Source organism: Pocillopora verrucosa, chromosome 10, assembly GCF_036669915.1.
Source record: "Pocillopora verrucosa isolate sample1 chromosome 10, ASM3666991v2, whole genome shotgun sequence".
Classification (NCBI taxonomy): Eukaryota; Metazoa; Cnidaria; class Anthozoa; order Scleractinia; family Pocilloporidae; genus Pocillopora; species Pocillopora verrucosa.
Window position 1 is genome coordinate 14,864,156 of NC_089321.1, and position 14,476 is coordinate 14,878,631.

At 38.4% G+C, this 14,476-nt stretch overlaps 1 protein-coding gene across 1 annotated transcript; it reads right to left on the reverse strand.

Moving 5' to 3' along the window:
• Positions 1 to 983: 983 nt before the first annotated feature.
• LOC131796326 (sodium- and chloride-dependent taurine transporter-like) lies at positions 984 to 13,736 on the reverse strand. The gene is made up of 13 exons (XM_059113906.2): positions 13,546 to 13,736; positions 12,085 to 12,216; positions 10,474 to 10,768; positions 9,827 to 9,959; positions 7,929 to 8,063; positions 7,493 to 7,596; positions 6,675 to 6,799; positions 5,852 to 5,964; positions 5,578 to 5,715; positions 3,789 to 3,891; positions 3,424 to 3,524; positions 2,604 to 2,771; positions 984 to 1,732 (listed from the first exon to the last, which is right to left on the reverse strand). Exons 1-13 carry the CDS (start codon positions 13,673 to 13,675, stop codon positions 1,625 to 1,627), a joined length of 1,785 nt encoding a protein of 594 aa, XP_058969889.2. The 5' UTR covers positions 13,676 to 13,736; the 3' UTR covers positions 984 to 1,624.
• Between the last annotated feature and the right edge of the window lie 740 nt (positions 13,737 to 14,476).

Here is a 14,476-nt window from a genome sequence, read left to right on the forward strand (position 1 = left end):
AAATATAACGAAATTAGAAGAAACGCACAGCAGAGAGAATGCATGGTCATTCCCAACAAAAGGAATACAAGTATAAACGGGATAGGCGAGTTAGTTTTTCATTATCAAGTGATTGGCCAGAATGAGCACCGAAATATAGAAGTACCAGAGAGAGAGATTGATAATGGCATAAATAAAAATGAGAAAGGAAAAAAAGCCTTAGCAAATGAGAGGTTGTTCTTCGAGGTTGCTTGGTTAACTGTGGGAAAGATTACCACGCATTTGATTTGAACTTTCGGCATTCACATCCTAAATCTTCACAACTTTGCCGAATCGATTCCAAGTTCTTCTAGTGATCCTAGCTCTCCAGTTCCCTGACTTTCTATACCTCTATGCTTTAGAAAGCATTTCGCATTAGGGTTGAGTATTTAACACAATCTCAATACTTGATTCTTTTATTTCCAATACTTAGGGATTAAAATTTTGGCATTTTTCCAGGTATTATTCATCCAATTTCATTTCTCATTTGATAGTAATAAAAAGACAGCCCTTCATTCGTTTCAGTAAAAATGTGCTAATGTTATTGGTTCTGAACAGCCTACGTTCTCGGCCTGAAACTAATCGTCTGATTCTTCTAGGAATTATGCTCTACCTGGCACAATTGCGGTGAATATTTCGAAAAAGGTGCAATTATATTTCAATCGTTTTTCGCGACGTTGCCGTCTGGCTCATTTAGGGTCCCCGAGGCATCAGTAGTTACGTCACTCTTGTATTCGAGTTATATAAATTTTTCATTTTTGAACTTCGAAATCAACTTCCTTTCAGCATCGACTGGTTTTTATCATTTCAAAAACCCTGTAACTGTTTATTTTAATCATTGTCGGAACCGTTGGGCAACGGTCATCCTTTTGGAATATATTTACATTCAAATCCTAAATTGTATCTGATATTCGTATTAATTTGTTCAAACAATTATGGTGGTTACAGAATATTTTTCATGTTACCTTTATTACTTCCATTACTTACATAAATGCAATGATGTGCATATTGTCATTAAATTTCAAAAATTGAAAGACAATGTAGAATTCCTTTGTTACTGTACTAATGTCATCATTATCATCCTCATTTAGCTATACTTTCCCCCATTTTGCCGGAAAAAACTACCCTCCATGACATCTAAATTTGTAATTTTTATTTCTGTGAACTGTTTGATTTGGGTATCCTCTTTATCGCTACTTACTGCGACTTCAGCACAACAATATTATGCGAACAGCGTTGAGGAATGCAGAAAGTTTTAAAACGCAAGTGCTGAGCTATTTATTAAGCTCCTCATTTTTTTAACCCCTCAGAGTAACTGAATTTTTATTTAACCTTAAAATATCCCTCCTGAATCAGACATCAAGGTCACGAGGATAAAGAAAGTGATCACAAATTTAAGAGCTCTTGATTGCCGAAAACATTTTCTCTGTCAGAACCTTAAGAAATTTAAAAAGGAAAGTGCGGGGAATATGTTTACGTATGTTAGAATGAAAGGATTAATTAATTTTATTTCGCCACTTTCTTGTTTCCATTGCTGTCGTGGTTTCTTTAAAGTCCCTATAAACACATCATAGCTGAGAAAAGTCCAAATCATATGTATATCCCCTCAAAGCGATGCCGTGGTTTGGAGTTTGTAAGACTCCTGAGAGAAATCGTGGCCTTTGGCCTCTGGAGACTGATTCTTTAGATTGGGCGTGGTCAGGGTATCCCAACGCTATTGACGAAAACAAATGAAATGCATGAATAAGTTAGATGATGTAAGAGATCACGAAAATAAATGATCCTCGCAGAAGTGTTGGAGTTTTAGTCATTGCAGGAAAATCCTAAAAAGATTCAGGCTCCGAAGGGACCCGTGTCTCCCATATAATTGTTGGCCATTACTACGTACCAAGTGAGCAACGAAGCCATTCGTTGGGAGTAACGAAAATTCTATGGGATTCTTATTGTCCGTGAGGAATCTTCATTACAAGTCGATGTAAAAGATTGCTGTCAGCACTCACGACTAAGTATGTGTACGTATAGCGAGTAAAATTATTAGAAGATTCGTCATGTCATCGAAATATTTGGATCTCAACCAGTAAGTCAAGGCTACGTCTGTGGGGACGTAGAGTTGATCGTAAAAATGGCTAATTGACTCTGGGTTAAGGAGAGCTGGAGACACAAGTGTCTCGTCAATGAATACAATAACTGGCCAGAGCTGGAATGTTGACCGGTGTGGACTCTGCAACAAAGCCCGAGCCCTGACCTCAGCAACTTTCAAGTATAGCTGGTCGAATTATTGTGAGACGAGCATATTACTTCTCAATGAAAGCGTTGAGGTTCCTCCAATATATGCAAGACATGTACACTATGCCTTGCTTACATTGGGGATAAAATATACAGACTCATAATTTTATGATTGTACTTGGTGTGTACAAAAGAAAATGAGGAATCTTAGTGAGAATTGAAACGTTTTCATCTAAAACTCATGAAAATCAACTGCCGACGTTTCAATCACAAGTTTTTCATTCGCGCATCGTATTTGAGGTTAGAACATTTCTTTTTCAAACATGGTATCAACAACACATTCTCCCGTTAAAAGTTACCTCTCTTAGAGAGCCTGGTGTTGTGGCCAACTTGTATATCATCACAATTGGAATGCACACGATTGAAGACAAAGCCATGATCCAGCCTACGGTTTCTCCCCAGTCAGGATACTTGTAACCGTTGTATTCTAGAGGCGAATACGTCACTAGACTAAAAATGAAAACACCCTGTGGACAAAAAAGATGGAATCCTCAAGGTGGCTCGAAATAATTTTCCTATCGTTTTTATTTAGCTACTCTCTGATGGACTGTAGCTTCAACGCTTTTACTTTTCATTTCCCTGAAACTCATATCAAAAAAATGTTTCATTATTTCTCAACAATTTGTGATCATTTTTCAACTAATTAAGGTTACCATAACAACGCTGCCACCCCTTTGAAAACCCCTACTGTTCTGTTTTTTGTACCTCTAACACAAAACGAGTGGGGTCTATCACTGAACTGCGATCAGCATATAAAATGCGTCTTTCTACGAAACTCTTAAAAGGAACGTACATACCATTTAAAATGGCTCTAAACCGTATGGAAAGATTTTTGCAAACTTGGCAAAGAAAAAGATCAACATTCAAGCAATCAAAATATCAAGAAGCGCTGTGAATGGAATTGTTACAAAAGAAGACATGCACTTAATTTTCCTAGATTAAGATTTCCATTCTGGCCAAGGCTCAAGCCAGACTCTCTTTACCCAGATGCCAATGTGTTAAACGTCACGGCAAATTAACATGTATCTAATAAAGTCATTGCCTTTCCCCCTCTCTATTACGTTTCTTAATGAAACTGAGAATGAATTCTGAGACTGATAAGTAAATATTTTGTCCTACCAAACAGAAAATAGGTGTGAATATCATCCAGCACCACCTGAGCCACGGGTTAATACGAAATCCAATCATATTCTCCATATCGTCATAGAAACGTTCACCACCTGTCGGAAAACCGATAGAATTGGGTCGGTTTATACAAGATACCAAGACAACGGAAACGCGCACATTATTAAAGGAAACGTGGACTGTGGAATCGCACTGCCCCCTAACTTATCGTAACGTTCATTGGAGGTTAAAACTCCTTGAGACGGTTGGTAAAAGCATATTCTGTATTCCAACGTTTTTAAAAAGACCACTTTTAGTCAATTCAGGCGTATAAACAGAACCTCCGTCCACACTCTTGGTTGCAACTATTATATTCTTACCGTAGATCCAACCAATGGCAATACTTTGGAACAAGGCGATCCACAAAAGAGCAGAGCCACTGGCCGAGTAATTGTCAAATAGTTGAAAGACGTACATCCCACCCTGAAAATTAAAGAAAAACATCAACATTTAACGAAAATCACGGGCTAAAATTCCACAAAGGTATGAGTAGAAGTGAATATGACATTATAACCTATCATATGATCAAGCTCGCTGACGCTTTCTCCGTTGCTCGTCTGGTTGTGAAATTACTGAGAAATCGACACAGGCTCGATTGGAATCCTCACAGGGCCCTGAGATTTTATTTCTTTATAATATCAACCTTCTAACCTTTAAAGTCGTTTTCTACGCTAAAGCATGGAGAAACGTTTGCATTTACGCTAAAAGAGAGGTCTTGCTGCTATTCTACCACAATAGCGTTGTTTTAAGAATTAGAGGAAAGTTAAATATGTAAAATCAGAGCTTATATCTGTTTTTGCCGATTGCAGTTGTGGTATCGTTTAAAATCGCACTTTTCTTTGTTGCATGTAAGAGACATATGCTCAATATTTTTTTAATCGTATGTAATTGTATAAAAATAGATATCCCTTTAAAACTAGGGCAAATGTCTTTGTAAAACATATTCCATTCCTGCAGAGAAATACTTCGTAAGTTCGCCCTTCTACAGAAAATCATTTGCTTTTACGTTCTATGATCTTTTATTTTTTTGTTTTTTTGGCAAATTATCAATCTCATGAGAGAATTTTAAATGAAGTAAAAACTCTGTGGAGGCTTTTGATCGGGGTTTCATTAACCAGGAATTTGATATAAAAAGTAGAGCTGCTTTTCAAAAGAGTTTGTTCAGGTCTTCATTAAGGACCTTAAGCAGCCAGGACGGGAAAGGCGAGGAATACATTGTTGAATTAAGAAACTAAATCTTATTTTTGGTAAGAATTTCACGAATGACTGGACGGGTTTACCATCTCTTACGTTACCACACCTCAACTTACGCTTAACGCATGTGAGCATAGTTGAGTTCAACATGGAAACATAAATGACCTGCCGTCGGAGTTTTTCCCTCAAATTTTGGCGATTTCGCGGTGTTATTTTGCGTTCTCGTTGCTGTCGTCGTGGTTTGCTTAAGCTCCCTATTATTAGAGACCTTTAGCAGTTACGACGGCAACGCCAAAGAAGACGTCGATTTAAAAATGCATTTATATTTGTTGTCGGAATTTCGCAAATTAGTGGATATGATTAACATTCTTAACAGTACCGCAAGTAAACCTCAGCATAGCTACGAGAACAGCGTTGAGTTCCAAATGGAAACTTAGATAATTTGCCGTCGAGGTTTCCTTTCTCGGACCACGCAAATTTTGATAATTTCACGTTGTTATTTTGTAGAGGACGGCTAAGAAATGTACACACTTTGAAAACACACGAGCTGAGCTATTGTTCTACTCATTAGATCTTTTGTTTTGCCACTTCCTCGTTGTCGTCGCCGTCGTAGTTTGCTAAAGGTCCCTACTATTAGTGCTCGGCACGAGAGTTTCTTCACCTGCGGAAAAGTAAGAGGCTTTGAGAAACGCAAACCAGCAAGAAGTGTGCAGTGAGTGTAAGTCTCATTATTAGTGCCACTGAGATCCCCGGCACCGATCCCACAGGTAAACCTCTCGCCGACTCGACTCAAATCTTTTCGCAGGCGAAAAACACACGTCCTGCAGGGCTCATCGTTAGGGCCTGCTTGTAACCTAGTTCCAGAAAGTTATAACACAAGATCTTTACGTTTTTCTTTTATGCTTTTGAAGGTACCTTAGTAACCATGGACAAACCAATGAGAAACCAGATACAGCACATAGATGCGATGAACATCTCTTTACGATAACCACGCCTCAAGTGTCTGGGGAACAGGTCCACAATGGCTGTTACAAATCCCTCAATGCCCACAAACTTGAAATAAGACAAAAATTAGAGGTCATCATCATAATATGCCCCTTCATGTTTTCTGCAATGTTTATGCACAAACTTGTAAAACACACAAGATATCCAGTTCAAAGTTTGATAAACTGCAAATTCACTCTAGTACCTCGCTGTCGAGTCCCAGCAAAAAGACCATAAAGAAAAACAGAACCGACCATAGAGGGGCCAAAGGCATCTGAGCAACGGCTTCTGGGTAAGCGATGAATGCAAGTCCTGGACCTAGGGAGGAGGCGATGTGATGAGTTAGAGACTAGTAAGGGGGGGTTGGAGGATTTGGGAGGGGATCTCATGGTTTTCAGGGGAAACGGAGGGATTACTCGCCACCAACATAGTATAGACAGGGGACTTAAGAAAATTTGATTTCCGATGAACTGCCAACGAGGGGGGATAATATGTATATTATAGAGCCCGAGGGATCAGGTAAATTTTATCGTGACATAACCAATATCTTCTGAATGAGGCAACAAGTAAGATCTTAAACGGCTGTGACTATATGAAAGTTATACATTTGAACTGCGGATAAAGACGTGAATATGAAAGCGATCTTCACAGTCGTTTATTCACCACTTCACGGGTTTATTTGGAACCAACACAGTGACCAGCTCCCAGTTAGCTTGTTAGCTCAGTTGGTAGAGCACTGCACCAGTATCGCGAGGTCGTGGGTTCAAATCCCGTACAGGCCTGAATTTTTTTCAGGCCTTCTTTTCACTACTGCTTAAGTAGTGCTCATTACTGTGAAGATCGCTTTCATATTCAAGTAAGATCTTCTCAAACTTTGTTTGAGAAGATACAACTTAAACATATGCGAGAGTGGAGCGTGTTTTCTGGACTAGTTACATAGGGATGGAAGGCAAATTCAATGGAATCTCGAGTTGGTTTCAACGATTGTTTGAAAATTGCTCTACCCAGGCTCTACCGTCTTTTCTTACCCCCTTTTGCCACGTCCTTTACTTCAACCCCTTGCTTCTGAGCCATGAAGCCAAGAACTGAGAATATCACAAAACCGCCGTAGAAACTTGTTCCACTGTTTACACAAGCGAATATTATGCTGTCCCTGTGCGAGAAATAGCATTAATTGTTAAGTTAAATGTTTAACACAAATCTTCGCTAAATAAGCAAGAAATCCAAGCTTGCATTTCTGCTTTTTATTTATTCAGAATTTAATTTTATAGAGCAGTTTTCAATTGAGAGCCGGAAACCAAAACCCAAGTAATCACAGAAACCAATCAGAACAAGGGTGGAATCACCATGGACCAATGGGAACTCAAAATAAAATCAGGCACCCTGCGTAAAGCGCGGGAAAACGCCAGTAACCAAGTTGAGATTGGCTTTAGTTTTGCATTTAATTGACCGAGGTGGTGGCGAGAGTTTTTAGATCAATTACGGAGAAAAGTTAAGAAGACTTAAACAAAGCAATCTACGATCAGCTGAAAACCGCACTATCGCTAAATACTCAGTACCTGGGTTTTAAATAGATACAGGTGTTCGACCCCTTTGACTCTTCATTGTAAAATCCTATCAATGATGTCATCGTGTTATTAAATTGGATTCTCCGAGGCAGCTTCGAGTTTTAAAAACGTGAGCAAATTTGCTGATTGAAAGCTCAGTTTCGCTATATGTAGTCCCATAGAAACGAAGCCATAATATCTCAGCTAGAACTGTGGAAAGGTTATCGAAACGTCACCAAGTAGACAAGAGGCGACACTCTTGGTAAAGAAACCAAGCAGATTTTCCTGTGTTTTCTAACCTGTAACAGTTGTGATGGAATCTGTTGTAACTCCCGAGGGCAATCAACGTTCCAAGTCCAATAGAATATGAAAAAAACACTTGTGTTCCAGCATCAAGCCACACCTTCGAGTTTGAACAAAAACTAAGAGTAAATAATTGACCAAGTGTAAACTTTAATTTAAAGGTAGGTCTCAATGGGGTAATAGCTTTTACGGCTAACAGTTAAAATTTTGGCCTATTAACAGCTAAAAGTCAGTTTTTTCCCGTTGCAATTAAAAGAACAATTTTTACGGTAAACATTTTTTACGAATAACGGTCTAAAATTGTCAATTTTTACGCCTAACCCGTTGAGACCCTCTTAAAGCTTAGAGTTCATATATAATTAAAAATTTTTTTATTCTTTTGACTTGGCCCATTCAATTTCAGTTTTTAAAAATTTCTTCATCACTTCTCACCTGACCATCAGCCAGTCGAGTAAAATTTGGAGTGAGGTAAAACTTGATCCCTTCAGCAGCACCAGGTAAAGTGACGGCTCGAACGAGTAAAATCGTCAAAAGTACATAAGGAAATGTGGCAGTGAAGTAGACAACCTGTGAAACATATCGTTCATGTAATGATGTGTTCCTTTACCTGTCCGTATGTTTGCTTGTTGTTGTTGCTGTTTTTTCTTTTTTTATAATTGTGCCGTTGTTGTTAGCTAGTTATATTGGCCAATATTGTTGTCTCTACAATAAATGGTTTAAATCCAGATGTAACATTTGAAGTTGTGGTTTAATCGTCTTGGTGAGGGTAGTCCCGAGAAAGACTCTTGTCGGTAGAAGTGACCGACGTTTCGACAACCTAAGCGGAAGTCATCATCAGAATCAAGTGATGAGTATTTGTCAGTCGAGTGGTAATAAGTCCTGCTCGTGTAAGCTGATTGGTCAGTTTAGCCGTGATTTATCGGCAATAAGACTCGAATGGCGTAATAGATCACGACTGGTCAGTTTGGATCCGTTGGTAATGTTGTCGTTCTGTTCGGTTCGCCGGTTTATGGTGTAAATGTCGTGGATAAGTCGTTGGTATTGTGTCAATGGATGTTAACACCTGCTATCTATTAACATAAGAGTTACGCAGTTAAATCGAACCCTGAGAAAGAGAATTAACGAATTGAGGGTCGCACATAATCGAGATTGCACTGGTTTAATTTCAATGTGCTAATCAATTTTTATTTTTATTTCGGTTTTCATTTTACGATATATCATTCGAAAAATGATTTAACCAAACTAACCTTAAAATGAAACATCTTTCTCTACCTATTCTGTTTACTAATACGAAGCTGTCGATATTGCTAATCCTAGCCGTAAACAGGGCGCGTATTAAGTGAACTGTAATGGCGTAGCTCGCCATAAAGTTCCCCGAAGATCAGAGGATGAGTATCAGAATGCGTAGGTCTGAGTTTCGATTCATCGTGGTGACGAGACGAAAACGGCATAATTATAATTATAAGAGATAAGAAATGATTCGGGTGAAAGAATATCTAAAAAGGCCAGAAAGAAGTGACAGTTAAAAGATTTAATATAATTTAGATATTCCTTGACCCTTTCGAATTTAGCTTTTAATGAGGGATGATAAAAATTCAGTTCGCGAGGAAGCTCTTGAGGGAGTTTTATTAGTAAACCTGGATTGTAAGAACATCAATTAGAAACAAAAAGTTAGATACGTTTCCTATAATGGAAATTTTCTCAAACAAGTGAGTAAAATTTAAAAGTCCCTTAAACTCTGGTTTACAGATTTAAAGAATGTAACCGAGGAAGGTACAGTTCATAGACCCAACGTTCAGGGGTGATCTAAACGCCTGGTTAGTTAGGCATGTGTGCTCCGATAAAGCTGAATTTTCTCTTTTGCAAAAGAAAACCGTTTTTTTATGTCTAGGACAGCCCAAACGTCAGTTTGGTACATGTTTGAAAGAGCATCAAAAAGCGGTTTTCTTTTGGGATAATTCTAAAATTATCACCACGTATTGGCGTTACTACCAGCGCCTTTGTTTGGAAGCTGGGCATATTAACTTCGCCCGCGCTCCGTTAAGTCGTGATAATGGCGGCTTACTTCCTGACGCCTATTTACACCTTGTCAATTAGTCAGCTAGTGATCATATAAAAGGACCTATTGTTACAGCGTTTAGATCACCCCTGATGAAGGCATTAGACAGGAGTGTCGAAACGTTGGGTCTATGAATTGTAACTTCTTCGGTTACATTCATTGAATCTGTAAACCAGAGTAGCATCAAACCATGTCTGAACTAAATTCTATCTATGAGAGGCAACCTAAGAGAGCAAGAAAATTAAAAATGTTAAGATTACAGCTCCCTCACCTTTCCTGTGGATTTGACACCTTTGAAAACACAGAGGTAACAGATAATCCAAGCCAACAAGAGACACAAAGCTACATCCCAGTTTACTATGCCGGGTTCATCCAAAGCAGTGCTCAGCTTTAAAACTCTATGTCTAGAAAGAGAGGTAAGTAGTGTAATTGGAAATCATCTCGGTACTCGGTTGACTTATGAACTTGCCTACTAGATATACTTGTTAAATTGTTCAAATTGTTGACAGCCTGCATAAAAATAATAATAGTTTTCTTCCCTGTCCAAATGAATGACCGACTGACTGACTGACCAACTAACTCACCGGCTGACTAATCGACTGACTGACTGACTAACCCACTGACCAACTGACCAACTGACCAACTGACCAACTGACCAACAGACTGACTGAACAACTGACGGACTGGCTGACTGACTGACCAAATAACCGACTGACTGACTGACTAATCTTCTAACTCACCGACCCGCTGATTTACTAGATGAATGACTCACCGACTCACCAACTACCCCATAACCAAGAGCTTCCTTAGTTTGTGATCAATTTTTAATTCTCGCGACCTTGATGTTTGAGTCAGGGGTGATAAGTCACTCTTAAAGGTAAAAGGGTTAATACTTAACTACTTTACAGCTTCACTTACTCAAAATACTCCTCGCTCGCAGACACTTTAGCTGCCTTTGCCACTGCAGTTGGCACTGTTGACATGTTCGACATGTTTGCCATTACGGTTGGTATGACTGTAGTATTGGCTATACTGGAGCCTTTTTCAGATGTGATATAGTCAACACAATTCGGTGTGTTCCATTCATTGCCACAGCGAGACCAAGGAAGCTTGGATTGGAAAGACGCGAACATGTAAAACAGAGCCCACCCGAGGATGACGATGTAATATATGTTTAAAAACTGAACGATGATAACACTTGCCCATCCAATGCCTGCAATGAAATCAAAATTCAACTGTTTATATATCTATAAATGTTATGAGAGGAAAAAAGGACGCAACTACATTTCCCGACAAGCCTGTTTCGTGAATCGCTTCACTCTTCAGGGGTTTAAAGAAGGAATATTCATGTGACTATCGTGTACATACTAGGAAAATTTACATAATACGCGGTAAACTTAAAAACTTTAGATTTCAGCTGTTGCGTAGCAACGCTTTGTTTCTGTGTCGGCATGAAGATACGAGTTCGTTACGCTTATTTAGTGATGAGAGGTCGGGTCGGTAAATTATCAGGAATTTTTCTTTTAGGCAGAGGTTGCATCTTTTACTGGAGCTGTTGTAGGGAGAGTTAGATGATAAGACGCGCCATGAAATAGAATAGTCAATGTTGTCGTTCTTGAGTGTCCAGATGTGTTTGCTAAGTTCGGTAGAGTTTTTGTGCTTGGCGTGGCGGAATGATGCGGTGTGATTTCTGTGTCTTGTTTTGAAGTCGGTTTCTGTGAGTCAAATCCTTTATTGGTCTGAAATTTTTTTATTCCTTACTTTTACTACTGCTTAGGTAGTATTCATTACTGCGAAGATCGTTTCCATATTTATGTTTTACAAGTTAAAAGGATCATCATCTCGCCGACAAAAAGCAGCAGAAGGTAAAAGAAAATGCCTAATTGTAGGTATATCTTTCCACTATTACAATGAAAGCCCATGAAAGCCATTTCCCATTAAACGCTCTGTTAAACAGAGTGGAACAGCTGGTGGAACGAACGGCGGAAGATTGTCGAGGCTCAGTGTAATGTAGTACAACAAGAAAATATCAACTTACGATATCTCTTGAGTACAACTTGAAAATCATTAATCGAGATAAACTTCTTACTTGGCGCTAGCAAGATCTCGGCACTAAGTTGCAAGGTAAAAGGTATTCAGAATGTTACATCAACCAATTTGTACTTCTCTTCCCTCGAATTGTTATTGATGTAACTTATTTTCTCGTTATTTAGTGGTCACGTATTAGCAATGCTTCGCTCTTTTAAATATTAGAATCTCTTTGCCTTAAAATCTTTTTACGATGGCCATTTTTCATTATAAACTCAGCTGATAGGTCCAAATTATATCGGGATATCTCCCCCCCCCCCAACTTATCGACACAGCACCACAGTTTCCTTTAGAAACTTACAGTCTTTATTCATTATCTTAAACAGAGTTACGAGAAAAATTATAATCATGATTTCTTGATCATCGTTTGCCACACCCAATGGGACAAAAATCAACAATAGAACTAAACTATTACATACATTTTAACTGATTAAAACAAACCTTGAAAAAGTGGACATATCAGCCATGCTGTAATTCCACCTTGACTTGCAAACTGTCCCAGACAAACTTCCAGGATAAGAACAGGGACACCAGCAAAAATGAGGCAAATTAGGTACGGGATCAGAAAGCATCCTACATGAGGTACCCGGTAACGCATGCAAACAAAACAAAAATGTGGATAATGAATCAAGAACTAATCACTACTCAATGGAAAACACATCAGCCAGAGGCTTTCTTTGTCGAGTGCACCTCTTAACAAAAACCTGTTCATTGCGTTTGAATCATCAAATAATTTTCAATTGTAAAGAAAAACTTGCTGTTTATAATTCTCTAATAATATACACTGGTTAGCTTCGTTGTCAAGGCAATTTTTTTTATCTTAAAACGACGATAAATCGCTCGAGGTAAAAGACCATCCAAACAAAAGGAAAGTGAAATATATTCAGGAGCTGGAACAATTACATTTTGACTATTTCAAAATGGAAGCAGTGTAGAGTGGACTAGGAGTGGTTTCAGTTAAAATCTACATATTTGTATTTTTCCATGTATGCTAAAAAAAACTTTTCGATTTTTGATCTTGACAACGAAAAGAAAAGTTTTCAAGCTTATAGAGGGAGGGTGATTAATAATGTACTTAAACACTAGCCCTCAAGCCATTGCTAAAGTTTCAAAGACGTCACTGTTTTGCATAAGTATTAGCTCTATTGCAGTCTTTGTAAACGTTCTTAAACGATTGTTCGATCGCGCCTAAAGTTACACTCTAGTCACAGAAATGTTTGTTGCTCTCAGCAAGACAAATTTTTTCAAATTCAGTGTCAGGTACATCATAAGGCAACTACTTAAAGTTCTCAAATGTAATTAAATAAAGTTTGCAGCCGAGTGTTGAGGCACGACGTGAATGGAGCCCTTCAGAACAAGTTTGACCGATGGGATTACTCGCTTTCCCAGTTGGTCTCAGAAATACAGAAAGAAACAGTTTTCAGATTCATTGTTAAGCACATCACAAGGCCACTAGATAAAATTTTCAAATCTAATCAAATAAAGTTTATAGCCGTAGGCTTGTGAGACACGTGTATGGCCTTGACGTGAGTGACGCATGGACGGAGGCATCTCAGTATAATGTGGTGAATGGATGCCAAAACAAGGTTGACCAAAGATATATTTTACGAACTGTTTTTCAAGCTGGCTAAGCTGTAGAATACCCTGCCACTCATTTAAATGTCACTGAAAAAGAATAATGTTTATTGTGTTATGCCTCCATCTTGGAAGCGTCCCGACGCATATAAATGAAGTGGACCAAAGTGGCACGGTATTCTGCAGTTGCTCCTTCGCGCTTTATTCGAACATAATCAAATGGAAACGAATGTAGTTTCGCCAGATTATCAAAAGCACCAGCATTTACATAATACAAGTAAATTTACAATAATCGTCATCAACCGTCCTGACGCCATCTACACTCACCTCCACCATTTTTATAGCAAAGGTACGGGAAGCGCCAAATGTTTCCCAGTCCAACAGAGAACCCTACGAGGGCAAGAACAAAGTCGATCGTCTTGCCCCAAGTTTCCCGCTTATTGACTTTATTATCCATTGATAACGGGCAGTGGTTCAACTCAACTGTGTGCCGTTGAAAAACTCCTTCATAATGAGTGCGTACGCTTCAAATTTCCATCTTATTTCCATATACATAAATCATGCTTTGAATGACAAATGTCCATAAGAATTGAAAGGAGGTTTTCTATTTTAACTATTTTCTTTTCTGGTAGGTCGACCTATCAAGTGCTTGTGAGAGCTGATTACGTGTATGAGTTTATTTCAGCTTTGAGAAGCAAAAAATCTTACGATTAACGCGTTTGTTGCGCTTTTCGACAAGTTTTCTTTTCGTTGAATATGATAATTTTGTTTTTTTTTTAATAATTTTAGAAGATATTCAAACGATAAATATTAGTAAGCTTGAGCCTGAAGTAGTTGTAGTCATGTAAAAATAACGTTTAGCTCTTCGGATTATTGGAGAACAAAAAGAAGGAGCGGTCGTATCCAAGAAAAAGTGACAATGGTGCACCAAACAAATACTAGTTTCTAAAGGAATTTATTTTAAAACTTTAGGAAGAAAAGTTTTACACTCATTTAAAGTAGGTAATAAAACATGTGTCTAATGATTGCTTTCCTCTAACGGACAAATGATATTTACATGATCAAGTTAAGCTAGCCGTATCATAAGTATGGACTTTGGCATCTAATCCATTATTTTCTTATCTAGTTGCTATGTTTAGTGTGGAATTTAGTTCTTGCGCACATTTTTGTAGCTAAGGAGCCGCTCTTAGCAAATCGTCGCGCATACCCATTAGCACTGTGTTGGTGAGTGTCCCTTACGAAAGCTAGAGGTCGTATC